At 39.1% G+C, this 22,522-nt stretch overlaps 1 protein-coding gene across 1 annotated transcript; it reads right to left on the bottom strand.

Annotated features, from left to right (window-relative positions):
• Positions 1–301: 301 nt before the first annotated feature.
• Positions 302–22,522, bottom strand: ufd1l (ubiquitin recognition factor in ER associated degradation 1). Its single transcript, XM_048556382.1, has 12 exons — positions 22,376–22,522; positions 21,088–21,217; positions 17,291–17,323; positions 16,629–16,750; positions 13,803–13,933; positions 11,943–12,015; positions 11,321–11,389; positions 10,011–10,076; positions 8,980–9,030; positions 6,604–6,692; positions 3,755–3,836; positions 302–693 (listed from the first exon to the last, which is right to left on the bottom strand). The coding sequence occupies exons 1-12, from the start codon at positions 22,376–22,378 to the stop codon at positions 619–621; spliced, it is 924 nt and encodes a 307-aa protein (XP_048412339.1). The 5' UTR covers positions 22,379–22,522; the 3' UTR covers positions 302–618.

Genomic DNA, 22,522 nt, shown 5'->3' with positions numbered 1-22,522 from the left:
GCACATCAGCCAGCTCAGTGTGTCATCTCTTCTTGGGAGTTACCTGATCTTTGCAGATCTTTATTACCCATTCCTCTTCAGGGTTTCATGCTGTGACTAGACTGAGATGTTCCTTCTGTAACCTATAGTTATTGGATTGCAAATCAATTCTAATCAACAGAACAATGACTTAGATTTACATCACACATTCCCATAATAAAATAGTAACTAATCACATCATATGATTCATGGAACTCTTGGCTTTGTAATATAACTTCTTGCTGTGAATCATTCTTGAAATAAAAGCAAATTAAAGCCCAAATTGTCAGAAAAGTGGTTTACTGAAAGAGGTGTATACAGATCAAAAGTCACAATTGTAAACACCCAATAGTTTTTAAGCATGTTTTTCAGTTGACCTGCTGTGTTGAACAACATTCTCAAACCAGTCGTCACTTCAGTTGAATTCACTTTTTCCATGTAAAACCACCAGGTTCACTCCACTTTGTGGAAGAGACAATGTAAAGAATTCCATTTGAGACATGTAAAAGGGTTCCTTAAAGAGATAGGTCAGCCAGTCCTATCCAGCTCAAGTTTTGTTCCTCCCACAAACGGAAAAGACTATTCTCCCACCAGGTTGTTCTAAGGCTTCCTTCCTTTCTTGCGTAAAGACTGTCCTTCTCCAGAGAATGCAATAAACCTGCTGGTCCCAGAATCCTGTACCAAGAGAAAAGACCATGAGCATACAAAGTGGTGTTTCCCCAACACAATGTTAGAGCTGAGAATTTTATAAACCTAATGAAACAGACATTGCACTGGAAATATTGCCATGTTGGAGTGTGATCTGTGAACATTCCAACCAAAACACATGGCAGACAAACAGTAGGCTGGAAGAACACAGCAAGCCAGGCGACATCTGGAGGAAAGGAGATGTCAATGTTTCAGGTATTACCCTTCTCCTTTCCTCCAGGTGCAGCCTGGCTTCTTGTGTTCTTCCAGCCTCCTGGTGGCTACCTTGGATTCCAGCCTCCTGGAGTTTTATTCTGTACCAAAACAGATGGCAAATCAGTTGAAGACAGAGAAGATAACCATGTCAACCTGCCTGAAATATGGAACAATTACAAAATACATTCTTCACAGAATGTGAAGAAACTGGAAACAAATTCAAAGCAGTCATTAGAACCTAAATTTTGTTTCCATGAAATAGCTCAAATACAAAGAAACATCACAATTTGAAGAGATAATGCTGCTTGGCCTGCTGTGTTCATCCAGCCTCACATTTTATTATCACAATTTGAAGTCATTTTGTTCACTAGATTTTATACTAATTTGATCTGGTAGTCATTTACAGTTTAATAAAATAGCAAATATAGTTTCCCTTGACTAACAAAAGACAACAGTTAATGTTGAAAGAGGTTTGATGGGGTTAGCAGGGGTTTTTAACCAACCTGTCATTTTTGTGTGTAGCTTAGTGCTTTTAAAGTTCAAGATAGGTGCATTAGACATTAAACACGGCTAATTCTAAACTCAACCCCTAGTTACATTTTTAAAAAAATAGGAAGGCCTGTTTTTAACTTCCCATTTCCAGTTTAAATAAGTGGGCAGTGGAGCAGGTGGCCAGTGTTCTCAGAGGGTGCTGGACCATAAAATATTTGAAGGAGTTTGCTTCTGTTTTAAGATTGCTTTTATTTGTAGCACCTGCAGACAGTGTTTTCCCAAACTTGGGAAACCTAGTGTCTAAAGGCAGGCATGAAATACCATACCTACACTTACTGTCCCTTTTATAGCAGGACTCTTGGGCCAAGAGAAGCTTGCAAACGTCTGGAATTTGTCTGATGCCCTATCATCCCATAATCAGATCAATACCTCCCTAGAACTTCTGTGAATTCCCAGCTACAGCCTGTAGCTACAGCCCTACCTGTCCAATAATGAACCAGCCACTTGCAGCTGGGAAACAGATTTTTCTTTAAAATAAAAGACCTGTTGTTAAACTCGATGGGATGTTTGGATATTTACACTTCCAACTTTTGCACCATGAAACCACCACTATCCCTTCCTCTCTACTGTTTTCATTCAAGCCAATGCCGCTATATACAACCACCAAATTTGTTTTTGTTCAAGTACCATGTTCAAAGCGTGGAACTGCAATGTTGACTAGTAGGACAGTACATTTCAGGCAACAACTGTAAACACCAAGGACTATCAAATAAAGGTACAGCAAGGCAGAATCCAAACTCAGGTCCTGTCTTAATCAGCACCAAGATTGTGAAGAGGTTCCTACTCTTGTTCCCAGAGACTCTTTTCCTTGTTACAACCAGATATCATTCACTGAGTTGGATTCATGACCGATCACAACAGACTCCCATTGTAGTATACCAAAGATCACAGATCAAAATATCAAGTAAGTGAAATGGCTGGTTGTCCAACCAATTTGATAAGACAAATTGTCAAAGAGATCAGGCAAGCCACAAAGAAAGAAACCTTTTTTTCCATATCTTACCATGTTGCAAAATTTTAGAACGGTTACAGCACAGAAGTAGGCTGCTCTGTCCACTTTGTCCATGTTGGCTCTCTTTAAGAGCAATACAACTTGTACTACTCCTCCCCTTTTTCTCTAGAGTCTGGGAAAATTCTCACTTCAGGGTAATTATCCAGTATTCTTTCAAAAGCAATGGCATCAACTTTCACCATAGTTTCAAGCTGTACATTCAAGACCATAACCATTTGTTACATCAAAATATTTTTTGTTTAATGCCATCAATGCTAATTTTAGCAATCTACTTTAAATTGGTGTCCTCTGGTTTGCCAAAATTCTGAAAACCTTTATCAAATCTTTTTTTCAAACTTCTCCAATACATGTCCCAACTTCTCTAATTTACCCTCAATCACTGGAATCATTCTGTAAGTCATTACTTCATCCTCTCCAATAAGTTTGGATCGTTCCTGATGTGTTGTGGCCAGAATTGGATGCTATTCTAGTTGAGGGTTAACCAAAAAATAACCTTGCTTGTGTTCTCTACAGTTCTCTATGTGGTCTCGGATCCTACATGCCTTATTAACTGCTTTCTCAACCTGTCCTATCATCTTGCGCACATACACTGCCAGGTCAGTCTATTCTTGCATCTCCTTTATAATGTCATTTTTAATTTTGCGCTGTTGCTTGTTCTTCGTACTAAAACATATTAAGATGAAATTAATTTTATCTGCAACACTTTCCATTCTGTAGGGAGATTGATTTTTCATTGAGTACAATAACAATGGAAATGCATTTATAAATTAACCTAATGTACTGTTCTGCCTTTATAGACTCTAGTAGTTAGTTATGAAATGATTGTTCAACTTCATTTGATAAAGCAATGATTCATGGGATTTGCAATTTCCCACTCTTGTATCCCAAAATGCATCTGATCCAGACGTGATGACTTAATAATTTTGGACCCTAGAATACTGAATGCCCAAGCTCATTTCTCAGCTCAAGCACAAAATTTATGAAAGAACAAACTGATCGTGATTGACTGAGCTGAAACCTAACGGAGAAGTGCAGCTTCATATCTAATACATCAAAGCTGTTCAGTAACAGTGAAACCTTGCAAACTATGCTTGGTTTGACTATCAATTAGAAGTCACGTCAGATTAGCAGACAGCAGCAAGTTTGGCACCCAATGTGCTATTAAAATCAACCCCATTTTATAATTATTTACCACACGTGAATATGTCCTTAGCTGCCTCTTTCAATTTAACATTTAAAATATATTTACTCCCGGTGTTACTCACTCACCTCCTCTATTCGCTTAGGCTGTGGTCGTGAGTTCCTGATAAAGGTGATTTTTCCTATTTTGAACTCGTAGTTTGGGATTCCTCTGTGATGAAACGGTTAAAATAAAATGTTGGTCTGCAGTTACCATTAACTAACACAGTCCAGAAACTCTGAACATGTATTGGTCTTAAGCACTTTCAGATGATTGATAAAATTTACGTTGTTTAAACCATAACTCAAAGGACCAAGATCCTAAATTCAGCCTTGGCCCAACAGCGGCCATCCACCTGTCTCTCCACTTAACAGCAAGGCACAGGTCAACCCCATTCCAGAGACTAGAGTGAAACTTTGATTGATACCTTAATGCCATATCGAGAAAATGCTGCACTACCAGGAGTTGCCCCTTTCTGGAGTGAGGTGTTAAAGCAAAGTCCTATCTTCTCTCAGGTGGACGTAAGTATCCACAGCTGTAGACAAAGAACAGAGCTTCCCTGGTGTCCTGATCAGCTACGAAACTAGCAAATGCTTAACCCAACTATAACTCAGTTAGTATCTCTTTATATAGTCAAACAGCATTGAAACAGATCCTTCAGCCCATCCTGTCCACGCTGATCAGGCATTCCAATCTGACCTACTCCTATTTGCCAGCATTTGGTCCATATCTCTCTAAATCCTTCCTATTCACATACCCACCCAGATGCCTCTTAATGTTGTAATTGTACCCACCTGCACCACTTCCTCTGGCAGCTCATTCCATTACATGCACCATCCTCTGGGTGGAAAAAGTTACCCCTCAGGTCCTTTTTAAATCTCTTCTCCTCTCATCTTAAACCCATGCCTTCCCACCCTTAGAAAAAGACCATGTCTACTCATCCTATCCATGCCCTGTGTGATTTTATGAACCTTTTTAAGATCACCCCTCAGACTCTGATGTTCCAGGAAAAAATGCCCCAGGCTATTCAGCCTCTCTTAACGCAAACCCTCCAGTCCTGGGAACATCTTCTAAATCTTTTCTGCACTTTTTCAAGTTTAACATCCAAAATCAACTTGTTTGGGCATATTATGACACTTCTGTGACCATCACATCCGGAGGCGAGACTTGAACCATACTTGCTGATCCAGATGGTAGGGACACGACCAGTACACCACAAGACTCTGAATGTCTCTCTATCTGCTTGAGCGAATCCCCAAATAATGCCCTCCATCTATACATAATTAAATACAATTAATAAAATTAATAGTATTACTAAAGCAGTTTAGTTGGTAATTTACTTCTGTTATGGTACCTTGCCATGCACATATTGGATACTGCCATTCACTACAAATAGCAACCACGCTTTAAAAGGTAACACATTGGCTGGAGATCTTTGAGGTTTGAAAGGTGTTACACAAATGTAAGATTTAGTTTTCTAATCATTATCCACAACTTTAAGCATTTCCAAATTTGGATCATATTGAAACAAAATAGAGCAAAAATTAAGCAGCCAGATAGATTATTTTACTTGCAATTTACAAACTTTAGCAGTACGCAGATATTGGGAATAAATCACCTGAAATCTCATCTCTAGGTGATACACAAGAGGTAATAGAGGAGGGGATCTACATCACATCTCTATTTTCCTTATCCTGAGATGAAATTAGATTGACATGTTCCAGATCACCCTAAAAATAGTTCACACTTTTCAATCATCCTTACTGCTCACTCTGCATGCCTTCAGTTTTGTTAATATTCTTTTGAAGGTGTATGCACAAATTATACACATTGTTCCAAATGTGATTTAAACTGTCGGTCAGAATTATTTTAATCTGATCTAAAAAAGTGAACAATGTCACAGAGATACATTATAAGAAGTCTTGCTTGAAGTCAATGTGAGGCTTTTGAATATCTACATAACATTCAAGGCAATTATTTATAATGTCATTGTAAAATCATTTATAGTGTCAGTTTTCAGAGAAATGTTTTGATAAGAGCAGTCAAATTTGGTCAAGATATCAAATATGTTTTTAGTCCAGTGAGTGTGATAGAGGTCCTATGCATGAATAGGACAATTCCATTCATGTTAACTGCCTTTTCTCAGAAGAAACACTGTCTTTCTGCAAGCTCGTAGTCTGCAACACAGTATCTATTCAAAGAGAAAAAGTGTTTTATTTTTGTTCTTGGAACAGGATTAATCGGAGTATTAACAGCAATAACTGCCCATTCCTAACTACCTTTGAGATGATGGTGGTCAGCTGCCTTCTGGAACTGCTGCAGACAATATAGTGCACATATACCAATAATAGTGGTGCTTGTTTCGCCATTTCAGAGGGTAGTTATGAGTCAAACATTTTTTTAGGCCTGCTCATATATAAATGGCAGACATCCTCTCCAAAACATCAGTTAACCAATTTTAATAACAATCCACCACTCAGCATGAGTCATTAAAGCACATCCCTTCCTCAAATTACAAGCCAATTCTTGACTAGCATTTTATTACTGATTTATTAATTAATTTCTCCAAGAGCTGCCATAGTAGGATCTGAACTTTTGCTTCTGCAACATTTTACCAGGTCTCTGATTATAGATTACCGCTATGATACCATCCATTAAGTTAATAGAAAGATAGACTGAACACAAGAGAGTGATACATAAGGTTCTGATCATTAGATTCCTTTAGAACCACTGGTAACTCCAGGGCAGTTGGGGTTGGGCAATAAACGTTGGCACTGACAGTGACATCTACATCCCATGAACAATTAACAAAAACTCAAAGCCTGAGAGCACAAAATCTCTAGAACAGTCATCAAGAACAGCTAATGTTGCTCAACACACAGTGAATGATCACAGGAGGTACACTTTTTGAAAACTTGATTCACAAGCTGACACTAACCTTTTAATGTCTTCTGGGTTGATTTGTGCTGGACTGGGGTCGACTCCTTTCTTCTTCCCATCTAGCCGATTCCCAGCACCTGTAAATGCCTTGAGGATACAACAAATTGTTTTAACACGTAATTATCTAAATTATAGGATCTCAATCCCAATACGATGCACCAGCTTTGAGAATACTGATGAAATTTGATCTATGTGCACTGTTGATTCAAAGTACAATACTTGGATAAAAGAAAGTTGAAGACAGGCTTACTGTTTCTATGTGGGTGAGATGACATTTATGTCGTTTAATCTGTTGGCCAGTAGCTGTCACAAAAGAATGCAACATGCAGAATTGTTTTAACAGGCAGCTATAGCTTATTCTAATGCAGTGTTGCAAAATTTGTGGTTTTACTCTCACTCATTTCATGGAACCAGAGAATTACTACAGTGCAAAATCAGGCTATTCAGCCCATCGAGGTCATACCAACCCGCCAAAAGGCAGCCCACCCAGACCCCACCTCCATCCTGTAACCCTGCATTTCCCATGACTAATTCACTGAGCCTTTACATCCCTAGAAGCTGGGGGTAATTGAGCATAGGAATCTACCTCACCTGGACATGTTTGGACTATGAGAGGAACCTCACATAGATACAGGGAAAATATGCAAACTTCCTTCAGACAGTCACCCAAGGGTGGAATTGAACCCGGGTCACTGGGCGCTGTGAAGCAGCAGTGCTAACCACCGAGCCACCAAAGGTCCTTTAACATGGTTAGATACTGAGTGTGGTTGAAATTACACTTTGTTCTAAATATACGGAAAACATTGGGAATGTAACATTTCCTGCAATTCCCTAGGAGTCCCTAAGAAAATAGTGTTGATGCTAGGTAGGGGTATTGACCCCCATGATTAAAGAGGAATATCATCAATCCTAGAGAGGCAAATATTCCATCTAACACCTGACTTAGGTTTTACAAACATACTAAAAACTCTATTCTAGCAGCCACTGTAATCAATGCAGCTAATGTAGTTCAGCATCCACACAACTATAAATGTCAATGGTGGGAGAATGGGTGACAGCAATGGGCTTTCTCTCTTTCGAGATTGTTATCCAATTCTGTTGTAAGGTCATACGCACTACTTCAGTCACAAGGGTTATGTACTCAGCAGAACACGAATTGTCGGTGCAATAGCTTGCTGCTTTGCTAATGTAGGGATGGTAATTAGTAAAGATGATTGCACTAAGCATCCACTCCAAGATACCCAGCAGCAACATTCCTGGGCTGTGGTGACTATCGTCTGACAAGTACAACCATTTTCCTTTATGGTGTGTTGATAAACAACTGAACGCAAGATTTCTCTTAGACCCAATTTTCACTAGAATTCCATGGTGCCATACTTCGCCAAAGAGAGACAGGGATAGCTACATTCACTTTTCTGGCAGCATTCAACTCATGCACCACAGCTGATTTCAAACACGTGATGGGTTTAGGACCAGAAAGGAAAAATAACCCATCACTCAATGTGATGCACTGACCTCATACTGGGGTCAAACCATCATACTGGGCGAAATATGATGGAGTATGTGGTCAGTTTAAATTCATCCAGCTTTTTTGCAGTACTTCTTTTTAAAGCGAAAATGGTCACTTATTAACAATATAGAATGCCCTGGTTAGTTTTCTCTGGCATATACAAGACACAGCCTTTGTTTGATTCTGGACAAATCGGACAATCTAAGTAGGCAGGGTGCAAATCTTAATAGTATGCAAGAAACGGTTATAAAAGAACTACTGAAGTTGATATTGCAACAAGTGCGGAAATACTAAGTGCATCTGAAAGTCAATTCTGACAGAGTAGATTAGTTATGAAGTGCAATATTTAGAACATAATTTAATTGATTTCAGACAGAGAAACACATTCTACAGCCAAAAATTCAACTATGCTGACTTTAAAAATAGACACAAAACAATTTGTTTCAGATCAGCTTCGAACAAGGATTCATGGGCGTACTATCACTTTCAAACACTGTAAAAAGACACTAAATGGGGGGGGGGGGGGGCAGAGAAGAGCTGTCATATTTCGTAGCTATTTCCTAAACAGTGTTTGCCATTTTGGGGCCTGGCAAGGTTAAAAATACTTGCTAAATCTCAAGGCAAGAATTGAGAAACAAATCTTCAAGTTTGGTTTTAAAAGGGTCCCACCTCCCCAATCTAATACCAAATATCCAACATAACCCAGGTTAAAGAAGTTACAACAGAACATACCGAATAAACTGGAGTCAGACAGAATAGGGACTGTAAAATGGTAAGTTAGCCAGTTTAACAAATGAGCTATAACAACAATTAAATCCTAGGTATTTTAATATAAAACATGGATATATTTTGTTTTCTACTTACCCTGAAACCTAAATCAATTGGAACAAAGGCAGTGTGGTCAGTCTCTATATCCTAGAAGCAACACAAAGATAATCATATAGACCAGTGGTTATGAAATGACATTAAAATTGATTGGAATGGGGTTAAACATGGATTGAAATTCTGCACAATGGTCCAATCTGTCCTTCCTCAAAGACTTAATTTCTCCCTGCTCCATAGAAGTGTAAAATTGGCTAAATGACCATACCTACCAGCAATTTGGATATTGTCATAAAGCAATTACAATCTTTAGCACCATATGTAAGTACAGTTAAACACAAAGTGACTGTTTATGCAAAGTAATCTAGAACGTTATTGTTTAATATAAAATTAACTTGGTAGTATAGCACTCGAGTATCCCTGAAAAATGTTGTGGAAGCTTTTTGTCTTGTACCCCTCAGGATAAAGGGGACAAATAATCATTATGCACAAGAAGATGATGCTGATTGATTGGCAAGCAGACACTGATTGATAGAAGTATTGCAATGGTGAACACATCATTGAACAGTTAACTAACAGGCTTTTGTTAAATTCAAACTAGGCAAGTCAACAATACGCTTGGAAATGAACCTTGGGAAAACCAGAATAACAGAGCGAGGATAAGCAGGTTTACATAACCTGTAGCTAATAAATACTGATCTTCCTTCATGGGTGCTGAATTGCAAAAAGCTCCAAGTCATATTTGGATACCATTAAGATATCCAGAAATTCATTCTTCTAACTTTCAGTAAGAGAACCAGCAATGGAGTAACTAGTGACCAGAAGTGTGCCAGTGCCAATTTTCAAATTAAGTAGCTCTCTGCATATTGTCTGAATATTTTGTTTTAAAATTGGAATGGGACTCAAAATGCACAAACACACACTATGGCCTTTCTGATTATATCAGAGGTGTAGAAAATGAAAATGAACAAATAGTTTCTGCAGATAGCAATGTGTTCAATTTCTGTAGCAATCCTCTGAACAATCAGCTAAAAGTGAAGAATGGCAAATGTTTGGTTACAGTAATTTCATACCGAGGTGTCTTCAGGCTGATAATGTCGCTCGGGCTCTTTATACCCCAATGGAGCATCAAAATCTACCTATGCATTAAACAAAAAAGATGAAGAGTGATAACTTCTCAGATACTAGACAAAAGGGGATGGATATGTTAAATGTGTTACAACTCAGTTGGGCAACGTGTACCAATAATCAAGCCCCACTATTCCATAAGCGGTCACAAATGCATAACTATCCAATTAAACTACCAAAATATTCACATTTGCCAAACAGATTTCTACTCAGGACAAAAGTAATTCACACCAGATTTTGACATTGATAGGAAAATACTTCATTTATTGGAAACAAACTATTCTTTATAGAATGGTTAAAAAAATGCATCACTAATTTACTGCTTTGCAACTTTAAACTGTACTCTTAAAACCACAAGCACACATTCATTCATAAACAAAAGCTGACAGTCTGACACAAACACATAGGTGGAAAAATATGAATAGTATGGGCCTGGAATGCAGTGGGTGGAAAGTTGGAGGCGGAGACAATTGAGGTCTTCAAGAGGGCAGAAAATGATTACTGAAATAGAAACAGTATGCATGGACATAGTACGAAGACAGGGAAATGGTCTCAAATCATACTGCTTGCAGGACAGTTGGTGCAGTCATGCTAGGCCAATTGGTCTTCTCTGTGGCATAACGATTCTGAGTGTGTTTAATTGCTTCTAAACACAACATTAACTCTGACGGCAGATGTTGGCTCACAAAATTTTGGTTTATTCTATCCTCTCAACAGCAAAAAATGTGCAAATACTTGTATTTCTGTAGCAACTTGGATATCCCAAGGCACTTTATATCAAAAGTAACTGATTGGTTATGGTCACTGTTGTGATGTAGGCCAACTTGGCAGCCAAATTAACACATTGAGAGGCCCTACAAATAGCAAAGAGATAAATCACCAATTGAACAATTTCACTGGTAATGTCTGAAGATGACATTTTGGAAGGAGAACTTCCTTGCTCTTACATTTGCCATAGGACCTTTTGTATACCCAAGACAGTGTATGAAACCTCAACTAAAAGTTGGCATCTTCAATAGTACAGCATCTCTTCAATAATAGTCAAATACAGTACCAGTTGACATTCTGCACCTGAGTGCTTCAGTAGGGCAAGAGCACTCCAACTCTTCACAACAAATTTAATCACCTTATAGATCACTTGGTGGAGTGGCAAACACATTAACAGATAAGGCAGGCACCATCTCATGAGCACATTTTAGAATTTCACAATTACTTGTACCAGGAATCAAACTTGGAGCTAAGTTATTAAACTTACATTCATATCACACTCAATGATGGAAACCGCTTTATCTGGTTTTGTTTCCATGACTCGAAGCTCATAGATCTGAAATACACAAATTCTTCAAAAGTCTCTCCCATAAAGATCAGATTGACACAATGCAGTAACATCGACTTACTACATGTAGAATATTACATTGAGCTTGTAGAAATTGATGCACGACATATCCCAATACACAGACAGCAGCAAAAGGAGAAAATCTTCAGGTGTCACTGGCTTGGCGGGGGCGGGGGCGGGGAAGAGAAAAAGAGGATGTGAAAGGGGCGAGAGAGTCGGAAGGGAGAAGGGAGGGCAAGGGTGTGGGAGTGGGAAGGAGGAAGATTGAGCTTTTAACACTCCAAACTGATTAAGCATGCTATGATTCCACTCCACAGCTTTTATTCACTCTTTATATTTCAAGTGCCAAAACCTTCAAGCATGAGCAGGAGGAGATACATCCATGTGAATCTCCAGGAAAACATCATATACACACAGTTGTAACAAAACAAAAAAAAAGGTACAAGCAAGTTATAAATTTGACTTATACCCATGTATCCCCTGTGCAATGTTCATAGCTCAGAAACAGTCAAGTGCTCCCCATACAACACTGACTACTCACCTTCTCATTATAGTTGATAGCAATTACATCACCAGTTGTTAAGCAGGCAAAGTTCCTTAAGGCATTTTCCAATCTGACAGGAGAACGTTAAGAAACCATTCAGAACATAGGCATTAGACAAATACATAATTAAGTTCCAGGAAAACCAATGACCAATTTCTCCAAAGAAGCCAGATGCTGTACTCAGTTGATACAGGCAATGAGATAACGAGGTGTAGAGCTGGATGAACACGGCAGGCCAAGCAGGATCAGAGGAGCAGGAAGGCTGACGTTTCAGACCTAGATCCTTCTTCAGAAAATTTGATATTCTGAAGAAAAGGTCCATGCCCGAAACGTCAGCTTTCCTGCTCTGCTGATGCTGCTTGGCCTGCTGTGTTCATCCAGCTCTAGACCTCGTTATCTCAGATTCTCCAGCATCTGCAATGCCATGTATCAGAGATAGTTGGAAATGTAAACTTAAGGATAATAAAGTAATTAATGTAATGTTATCTACTGCAAGTAGTAAACTACATGGTCCCTTTGGCAAATCAAGTGAGCCAACAACGTGAATACTGAGCTGAAGAATTCGTCCCTTTAAAAAAAAAATTCAATCTGGCACGGAATTTAGTGGCTATTTCACAGCGGAACAAATGTTGCTATTGTGTTTATTTTACTTCTGAATATTCGTAAAAGAAAATGAATCTAGCTTACATGTGCTTTTAGTGCAGCAAATGGTTCCAAACACTTAGACATATATGGAGAGAATTTCTCAAAGGCGTATTTTTCATACATTTTGATTTACAGATATTATTTTGGGGACCTTGTATAAGAACTAGGGAAAAGAAAGTGATTTATTACATGGGGAATAAGAGTCTTTAAACCAGCATACAACAACCACATAAGCACCTGAATCAAATAACAGATGCACAACAAAAGAGGGCTTGGAGTTTGAATTTCAAAATAGTTGACCATAAGTGTTGGTTATTTCTGAGGGATTTTGTTTTAAAAATATACAAAGATCAGAGAGTCCTTCCAGAAGTGACCTTATCCGGTTTGCATTACAGAGTTGATGACTGCAAATGCCTGTTAATGGGAAGAGGTTTAAATAATGTGAGGTTTAAGATAGAGTAAACATACAAGGTCATTAGTTTGGTTTTCATTTCAGAAGGATCCAAGACAAACAAGTTTTGTTTTAAAATTAAGTTCAGAATTAAGCATCTCTGTTCAAAAGATGCCAGCGTTGATTTTAGATGCTGGTTTAGTTTCTCTCCTTGAAAGATGTCTCAGGGCAGTTCAGGGAATAAGTTTCCTCAGCAGGAGGTGGGGATGAACCTAGCAGAGGTGAGTGTAGGTAGGAAGTGGGAAAGGCGTTGGTCTCAATGTGCACCTTATGAGCTTCAAAATCTTCCCTACCCTGATTTCATCCCGAGACCAGCCCCCCTCTCATCCCCGCCTCCTTGACCTGTATCTTTCCTCCCACCACACTGAAGAAGGGTCCAGACCCGAAGCGTCAGCTTTCCTGCTCCTCTGATGCTGCCTGGTCTGCTCTCTTCATCCAGCTCTACACCTTGTTATATCACATGTTCTGTTACATGTCTTCAGCCAGTACTGTGATGTTGAAATAATTTGCTGCCATTCTAAGGTAAAGAATTAATACTTCCTTTGAACTACACTGATTTAGCAGAATTGAGGTAGACAGCTACATGTAAAAAGTGACAGACTTCAAAAGTGAACTATAGCCCTATCCAACTTGTAACATAATTGTGCCGTTTTGTGCGTCATAATACACACTGATCTGAGAGAGGCAAAATCCAGTTTAAAACTATAGCCAATTAAATTAGAGCTATGTAATCACATCACAGTTGAGCAACTGAAGGATACACAGCTTTTGGGTTTGTGATATCCAGGAAATCTGGAGCTTGTGGCTGAAATTTGGAGTAAGTGGCCACCATGAGGTTCACGCTCTCGACCTGAACGAGGCCCCCTTCCTCCAGCAGTAGGTTCTGCATCATCTAGAGACAGATTTGTTATTTAGGGCATACATAAAAAAAAAGGATAAACCAGAATGAAAGCAAATAAATGAACAAATGTATACTGCGTCTTGAACTGGAATATATCAACCATATCCTTACATATACTGTACATCCATTCAAGTTGCAACATTAGACAAAACATTTGGAGGACCTCTACAAGTAGACTGACAAAAATTTGCACAAGTGAACTCTCCTAAACTGGTTCAGTTAATCTTAGCTATATCACTAAATAGGAATGTCAAGCAGAGTACGGGTACTTACTTCTCGATATGGAATTAAGAACATAGAATTAAAGAAAATAAGATCAGGAAGAAACCATTTGGCCCTTCAAGCCTGCTATCCCATTCAACATGACCACAGCAATTCATGTAATTCAGTACACTGTTCCGGCTTTCTCCCCATACTCTGATCCCTTTAGCCCTAACGATTTTATCTTGAAAACATGCCACAATTTGGTCTCGACCGCTTTCAGTAACAGTGAATTCCACAGGCTCACCATGAAGAAATTTATTCTCATCTCTGTCCTAAACGGACTGCCCTGTATTCTTAGAATGTGACCCCTGGTTCCAGACACACCCGTGACTGGGAACATCCTTCCTGCATTTATCCTGAGTAGCCATTAGAATTTTTTTTTTTAAATGAACAGAATAGAAAATTAATGTCAGGTGTGCAAAGTTTAATAGATCACCCTACCATAGCACCTACTTTAGTGACTGAGGTCACATATAATAATGAAAAAGGTAAAATAAAGACAAAGTTCATCACTTCAGTTAATGGATCCTGGGCTCGGGAAAAGTGATTTAGGAATGATAGAATACCCTGAACATAGAACCGTACAGCACAGTACAGGCCCTTCAGCCCATGATGTTGTGCCGAACTTTTACCCTAAACCTAAGGTCTATCTAACCTCCACCACTACCTGAACTATCATGCCTATCTAATAGCAGCTTAAATGACCCTAATGAGGCCGACTATACTACCTCTCCGGCAATGCATTCCATGCCCCTTGAAGGCGCAGCCGGACAAGACCACCACACCAGGTCGCGCGACAGTAGGCCAGAAGCCTCTGCCAAAGGCAGCCACGCCAGGCCAAGACTGTTATGCCCAACAAGACCGCCTACTGGAATACCCGGACACCAAAGATGAAGACGACCTCTATGCTGGGGTCAGCACATGCAGATTCCCCATGCCCATTCTTATAATCTCACAGTGAATATAGTTCCAACAGATTCAATCTCTCTTCATGCATCCGCCTGGTAACCTTTGTTGCACTCTCTCAATAGCCAGACCACATTTTCTCAGATTATGGAGACCTAAACTGCACACCATCTGGTCTCACCAAGGTCCTGCACAATTGTAGCAAGACATTGTTCTCTGGTACTTGAGTGATTTCGCTATGAAGGCATTTACCTTCTGCACATGCGTGCTTATTTTCAGCGACTGGTGTACAAAAACACTCAGGTCTTGTTGTACTTCTCCATTTACCAATCTATCACCATTCAGATAATAATCTGCCTTTCAGTTAAAGTGGATAATCTCATTTATCCACATTGCACTTCATCTGCCATGCATTTGCCCACTCAGTCAACTTGTCTAAGTCACACTTAAGCATTTCTGCATCTCTTTCACGGTTCACCCTCCCACCCAGCTTTGTATAATCTGCAAACATAGAAATTTTACATTTTGTCCATCATCTAAATCATTACCGGGGTGGAGGAGGGTGATGTATGTGTGGTTGGTGCTGATTATCAAAGAAAGAACAAAGTGTATCGGAACAAAAACAGAAATTTGCTGAAAAAGTTCAGCAGGTCTGGCAGCATCTGAGAAATCAGAGTTAACGTTTCAGATTCTGTGACCCTTCCTCAGAAAATGTATCAGAGCTAGACTCAGCTCAGTTCACATGAACAAGCATAGGCTATTCAGCCCCTTCAGTCATTAAGTTATGCTTTTTTCAGCATCTATCATTATCGATGCAGTTAAAAAAGATTCTCTCTACGCAAGGAAATAAAAGCCATGATCATGGAACTTTTCCTCATAGTTTAACATTTTAAACCCAAGTATAACTGATGAATTTGTGGATGAACTACACAGATATGTTGGGAATTCAGAAGTGAAATGTAAACACAGTTGGTTCCGTCAGTTCTCTAGGGCAAGTCAATGGCGGGTTAGAGCACTAAAGTTTCTTTTGACATTCTGGGCCTTCAAGTTTAAAAACTATGCTTTCAGCAAAAGTCTTGAACACAGTTCAGTTTAAGGAAGTTTACTTAATTGGAAGTTGCTTCATTCAAAATTTGTCACATTAATTTCAGACTATGCTGAATAATGTACAGTGCTTTTATCGGATAATTCACTTCTACTAAATTCAAGACAGTTTATCATTATAGGGAATTATGAAATCTACGCTTGAAAATAAAGCCAAAAAAATTCTAAAAGTATTGAAAGACATCTCTGCAAAAATAAGGAAAGAAAATCCAATTAGTTGGCCTCATGATTACGGCTGTTATCTTCAGGGAATCCTGTCTCTAGGTAGTGAAACATATAGCTTCCTACCGTCAGCTCAAGTTCCAAAAATCAATGAGCTTGGTAAAGCATTCACAGGGCTTTTTTTCTAAAAAGCAGCACTGCTTCTTGAAATACAGTGCTGTGGTCACATTCCCCACCAACCATCACTCACCCAGTGAGGCAGGTAACAGATACCTTCTTCTGCCACAAATTCCAGGACACCACAATGCGTCATTCGGTCAGTTTTTCTATTTGTAAGTTTAAAAAGCATTGGGTATGTAATATTCAGACGACCTGACAGAAAATAAAACAGTAAATAGTTCCAGTACAGTCATAAAACACAGCAGACTAAGAACATGAATATTTTTGGCAAAGAAAAACTTCAGCAGGCCCATCCCTTTCTAAAACATTAAATCCCACTACCCCAATACCAATTATTCTTCAATCCAACTTCTACTGTCAACAACAACCTCGCATGCAACATACTCCACAGGTCAAACATGCTTTGGTGTAGAAAGATCCACACACTTCCATTCTTGTTCCTGGATTCTTCATTTTCAACTTGTTACCCTAGTCAAGTACTTAGGTAAAAATCTTATTTCCAAAGGGAAGCTCATAATCAGAATGCAATACATTTCTTTTAAAAAAAAAGAACTTGGATAGTGGTGAATGCTTTAGAATTGAGGGCAAGAGAGAGATTTGTTCAAAAAAATCTGACAGGACCTTTGTCAAGACACACATGTCAAGGAACTAATTGTTTTTACAAATTGTTGCTTGCATTAATTTGCTGTTCAACAGTGGTTAAAAACTGCTCTCAGGGATTCAGGTACTTACTCAGTTGATCCAGAGCAGATGGTGGCATTATTACTGCAGAGAGAAAAAAAATTTGAATGCAATGCAGATAAGTATAATAAAAAGCAAACTATTCCAGTATCCAATTTTGAAACAAAGTTCTGGTTATAGTACTCTTCAACAAAATAAACCATCCCTACATGCCTAATAAGAATACTACAAAACAGATATGACATTAAGCAACATTAAGAGATCGAAGGTTAAATGATCAAATAAAGTCAGTCATACAGCACGGAAATAGACCCTTCAGTCCAACCAGTCCATGCCTACCATAATCCCAAACTGAACTAATTCCACCTGCTTGTGCTTGGCCCATATCCCTCCAAACATTTCTTTTTCATATACTTGTCCAAATGTGTTTTCAATGCTGTAACTGCACTTGCACTTAACACTTCCTCTGGAAGTTCATTCCACATCCAAACCACTCCATTTTTTTAAAAAATTGCCCCTTTTGTATTTTTTAAAATCTTTGCCCTCTCACCTTAAAAAATATACCCCAGTCTTGAAATCCCCAACCCTAGGGTAAAGACACATGCCATTCACCCTGTCTATACATCTCATGATTTTATAGGTCTCTATAAGGTCACCCCTCAATCTTCTATGCTCCAGTGAAAAAAATCCCAGCCTTTCCAGCCTCTCATGATAACTCAGGCCCTCCATTCCCAGCAACAAGTCTGATAAATCTCTTCCTAACTTTCTAGCTTAAATGATATCCTTCCTACAAGAGGGCGACCAGAAATGAATGCAGTACTCCAGAAGGGGCCTTGTCCTGTACAACCTCAACATGCCGTCCCAACTCCTATACTCAAAGGTCTGAGCAATGAAGGCACACATGCTAAACACTTTCTTAACTACCCTGTTTACATGGGATTCAAACTTCAAAGAATTAGGTACATGAACCCCTAGGTGTCTCTGTTCTACTACTACCCAAGGCCTTCTTTTAAATGGTCAGGCAAAGAGCCAGGCTTTAAAAGCACATCTTAAAAGGAGGAAAGAAAGGTAGACGGGAATTCCAGAACTTAGGGACTTGGCAAGTGAAGGCTCAGTCACTAATAACAGCGATATGAACTGAAAAATGCACAAGAGGCCAGAAGTAGATGAGTGAAGTTACGTCAGAAGGTACTGTGAAGATTACAAAGGTAGAAAGCAGTGAGCTAAATGTGGGGTTTGAAAACAAGACCAAAAACTTAAAATGAAGATGATGCATTATCAGGGCCCATCAAGCACAGTGGTGATAGGTGGACAGGTTTGGTTTGAATAAAGATTCAGGCAGCAGCATTTTGGATAAACTTGACCAGACAGGAGTGGATTATGGAAGACAGATAACAAGGGAACCAGCGAACAGATTAGTCTTTGTGATGGGGTAAATATGTTGAAAGCCCACCTCAAAAATCAAATATTTTGACAATCATTTCCGTTTGTGATCAGTATCAGAGCACTGCCAGAGAGAAAGAGCAAAAAAATAGAGTTGAAAGCTAGGGGATGAATTTTGAAACAGCGATCAAAGCAATGGCTTAAGTTTTTCCACTATTTCATCTGAAGACATTCCTGCTCATCCTACACTGGATGTTGAATACACAGTCTGACATTTAGCAATAGTAGAGGAGCCGACAGGTGTAGTAGTAAGGTAAAGATGGGTGTCATCAGCTTACATGTGAAAACTAATGCTAAGCCTTAATTAATAAATAAGAGGGGAGAAGGATAGATTTTTTAGGAGACACCAGAGGTTACGGCTTGCAGCAGAAAGTGAATCATAGAACAATCCCAGACATCTAGATGTCAGTGAAGAGTCCTTAGAGGAGGAGGAGGAGGAGTTGTTTATCCTTGTCAGGTTGAGAGAGACACAGGCATATGAGACTTTGGCACAAGATTTTAGAACTGTGAAAAGGGCAGAAATGTAATTGAAGAGATTTTAAAAATAACTGAGAAAAATGGGGACAGATTTGGGAACGTACAAGTTCAATGGCTGTGAAAAGCAAAGAAAGGTCTGAGATGGACAGTAAGTCTAGACATAAGCAAGTTTTTTTTGGAGGAGAGTTGGTGACAGATTTAAGGGAGAGAACATGAAAGAGTGAAGGGAGAGAGAGGGTGCGTTAATAATGCTGGTTTCGTGGTGATCCAGATGGAAGGTTGGGTGGTCAATGGTTTAGTGGGAACAGTGTTGAGAGAGCAAGAAGTAGCCTGCTTTGACAGGATGAGTTTGGAGAAGAAACAAAGGCTGTTTGGACAGAAATTAGCATAAGACAGTGTTCAGGGCTAGAGTGGGGGGAATATTCCTGGATTTGTGGCTTTGGGCCAATGGAACAAAGGCATGTAGCTGAGGCAGCAGATCAGAAATAGATGGGACTTGACTGTAGGAACAAAGAATATTAGCTCTTCACACAAGCTTGTTGGACACAAGAATGAAGACAACAGGAGAGTGTGGTTTGAGACTACAGTTTGGAGTCAAAAAAGCAGCTGGGGATTAGCTTTACATTAGAAAACGATTCCCTCCTGAAACCAACGCCTAAGATCTGATTTTAAAAAAAAAAATAAACTGCACATGCTTTCCACAGAAACGAAAACAGAAATTGCTGGAAAGGCTCAGCAAGTCTGGCAGCATTTGTGGAGAGAAAGCAGAGTTAACATTTTGGGTCCAGTGACCCGAGTTCTGAGGAAGAGTCACTTGACCTGAAACGTCAACTCTGATTTCCCTCCACAGATGCTGCCAGACTTGCTGAGCTTTTCCAGAAATTCCTGGGGTTTTTTTCCTAAGCTCTGAATCAAGATGCCTGTAAGACAGCAGTGAAAAAATTTAGTTGGAAATAAGTTTCTTCTGAATTCCATTTTGGATATATTAGTGACTATCTTAAAGCTCCTAGTTTTGAGCTTCCACCAGAACATTATCTCTTATGTATCCTATCAGAATTCATAATTTGATATGCCATTATTGGGTCATCTTTGGCTTCACTCGTTTCCAATCTGTTCAGTCTTTCTTGTAACCTCAGTTCTGGTTTTATCTTTTTAAATCTTTAATGCACCTTTTCCAGCACCTCTGCATTTCTAACATACAGACTACAACTATCCACTGTAATCTTGGGTACTGATTGAAGAGATATAGGAGAAAATTCTCAATTATTCTTAAACCAGTAATCTGGGATTCTTTGTACATAGCACATAGAACATTACAGCACAGTACAGGCCCTTCGGCCCTCGATGTTATGCCAACCTGTCATACCTATCTGAAGCCCCTCTAACCTACACTATTCCATGTACGTCCATATGCTTATCCAATGATGACTTAAATGTACCTAAAGTAGTTGTCTCCTTGTAGTTCCCAGAAAATGCTAATGGGGCATAAAATTAATATTTCATCTCAACAGTGTAGCTGCCTCTCAAAAGTGCACTGAAATATCAGAATAAATTACACGTTCAGGTCTTTGAAGATCTGGGTTCACGCCACTCAGAGGTATAGCGCTCCCACTGAACGACACTGCACTTATCTCACAAACCAGTCTTCCGCAGAAACTTCCCTTTAATTCTGGTACCACTCCATATCATCTCAATTTGTGGTTCTCTTGAATCTCTTTTCAAATAGACATTTAGAAATATATTTCATATCAATACCTAGCACTTGCATCATAAGTAAGATTCATCAACAGGACAATAGAATATCAAACCTCTTTCACCTCTATAACTCACTATTCAGCCTGCTCATTCATGAAGCAAATTCATTTTCCAGTAGATTACCAACAAACATGTTCGATCACACCCATCGCACCACTTTCCCATCCACTTACTTTTGCCTCCTTTCTCTACATCCGATCGATCGCTGCCTGCAAACATAGAGACTGAGTAGCATCGGTACTGTGTTGAGAAACGATTCCGAAAGGCATGTGGAATTGCCTGATCAAACATATTGAAGGCAAACTGCAACAAAAGAGAGAGAGAGAGAAAATGAGGAAATGTCACAAAGAAAAACATCAAAATGTATCACATCAAAATGCAGAAAGAATATATTTAATATCTCTCCTAGGGTTTACTGAAGGAGGTCAAAGAATAAGCTGGAAGGTTTCATTTACCCTTGCCCTCCTTTCTTGTCTGAATACTCCAGGTTCTTCATCAGGGCCCTAATGTGTCACAGAGGAATTCTAGATATTAGACTGACTAATCATTGGAAATAAAAATTAATTCAGCAAAACTACTAAATTTCATTTATATAGTGGCTCTCACAATCACCTGTAAAGATATATGGGATTACAGTGGATAAATGCAATTAGAGCCATTGCCTTATATGCATGGTATGCATTGAAGTGTGTTGCTCGAATCAAATGAGCTTTTCACACATTTTACATTTCTATTTAAAAAACACAACTGCTCTAATTTTCAAAACATGGCATTGGCATCTAATGGTGAAAAGACTGCCTTCAGTATAAACCAACAAAAAATATTAGCAAAAAAAACTAAAATTTGTTGACAGATTCACAAAAAATCTAAACAAATTAACAGTACCCAAACACTATTTGTAAACTTAAAATTACTACAATCTGTTAGATGTTACTTTCCAGCGAAACAATTTCCCTGCAAGATTATCACAACTGTGGTTCAGCATTACAGTGATCTTATACTATTTTGAAAAGGTATTCAATGATGGACTCATCACTTATTACTCAATTTCCCCAAGTCAACATCTTAGCCAAGACTATCCCAGTATGTGGCTGGTGAAGAAGGGCTTTCGAGCTGAATTTTACACAGCTTCGGCTGGAATTGTCAAGCTCTATCAAATAATAAAACAAAACAGTCCATTAAAAGCAGCGACCATCTTTCAGGATTCGGGTTATTAAACATCAAAATTAGGAAATGTGTTATAACATCATATTTCCTATCCGTAACTATTGACAATTATTTATGTTGGTTGAGCACAGAACCTGCGCTAGCTCCCGGTTACCCCCATCTCAACCCCAAACACTAAATACACAGGAGAGGGGCTGTGGGGTATGACTGAGGCCAGAATCCATGCCCGTGATTGTGTCTCGTCTCCACATCCCGAACTGACAGTACCTCCCATGCACACTCCAAATAACTTACCATCTTTGACTTTATTCTGGGTGCGACGCTGTATTGAGTTGTCAATCGGGTTCGCTCTTTATCAAATTAACAACTTGCTGATCAGCGCAGACTGCAGACTCACTGACCGCACATCGCCATATCCGCCGGAAGCCGCTCCGCCGACCA

The sequence above is a fragment of the Stegostoma tigrinum genome, chromosome 26 (genome assembly GCF_030684315.1).
Source record: "Stegostoma tigrinum isolate sSteTig4 chromosome 26, sSteTig4.hap1, whole genome shotgun sequence".
Taxonomy (NCBI): Eukaryota; Metazoa; Chordata; class Chondrichthyes; order Orectolobiformes; family Stegostomatidae; genus Stegostoma; species Stegostoma tigrinum.
The sequence above is the reverse complement of the archived record's forward strand: the minus strand, read 5'-3'. Positions and strand labels throughout refer to the sequence as shown.

Bases quoted from the DNA above. Each gene is read 5' to 3' on its own strand.
- ufd1l (XM_048556382.1), bottom strand. The intron at 16,751-17,290 runs GTAAGTACCTGA...ATTTTCTGTCAG, and splicing joins ATCTGCTCTGGATCAACTGA to GTCGTCTGAATATTACATAC. The intron at 9,031-10,010 runs GTATGAAATTAC...TGTTGCTTCTAG, and splicing joins ATCAGCCTGAAGACACCTCG to GATATAGAGACTGACCACAC.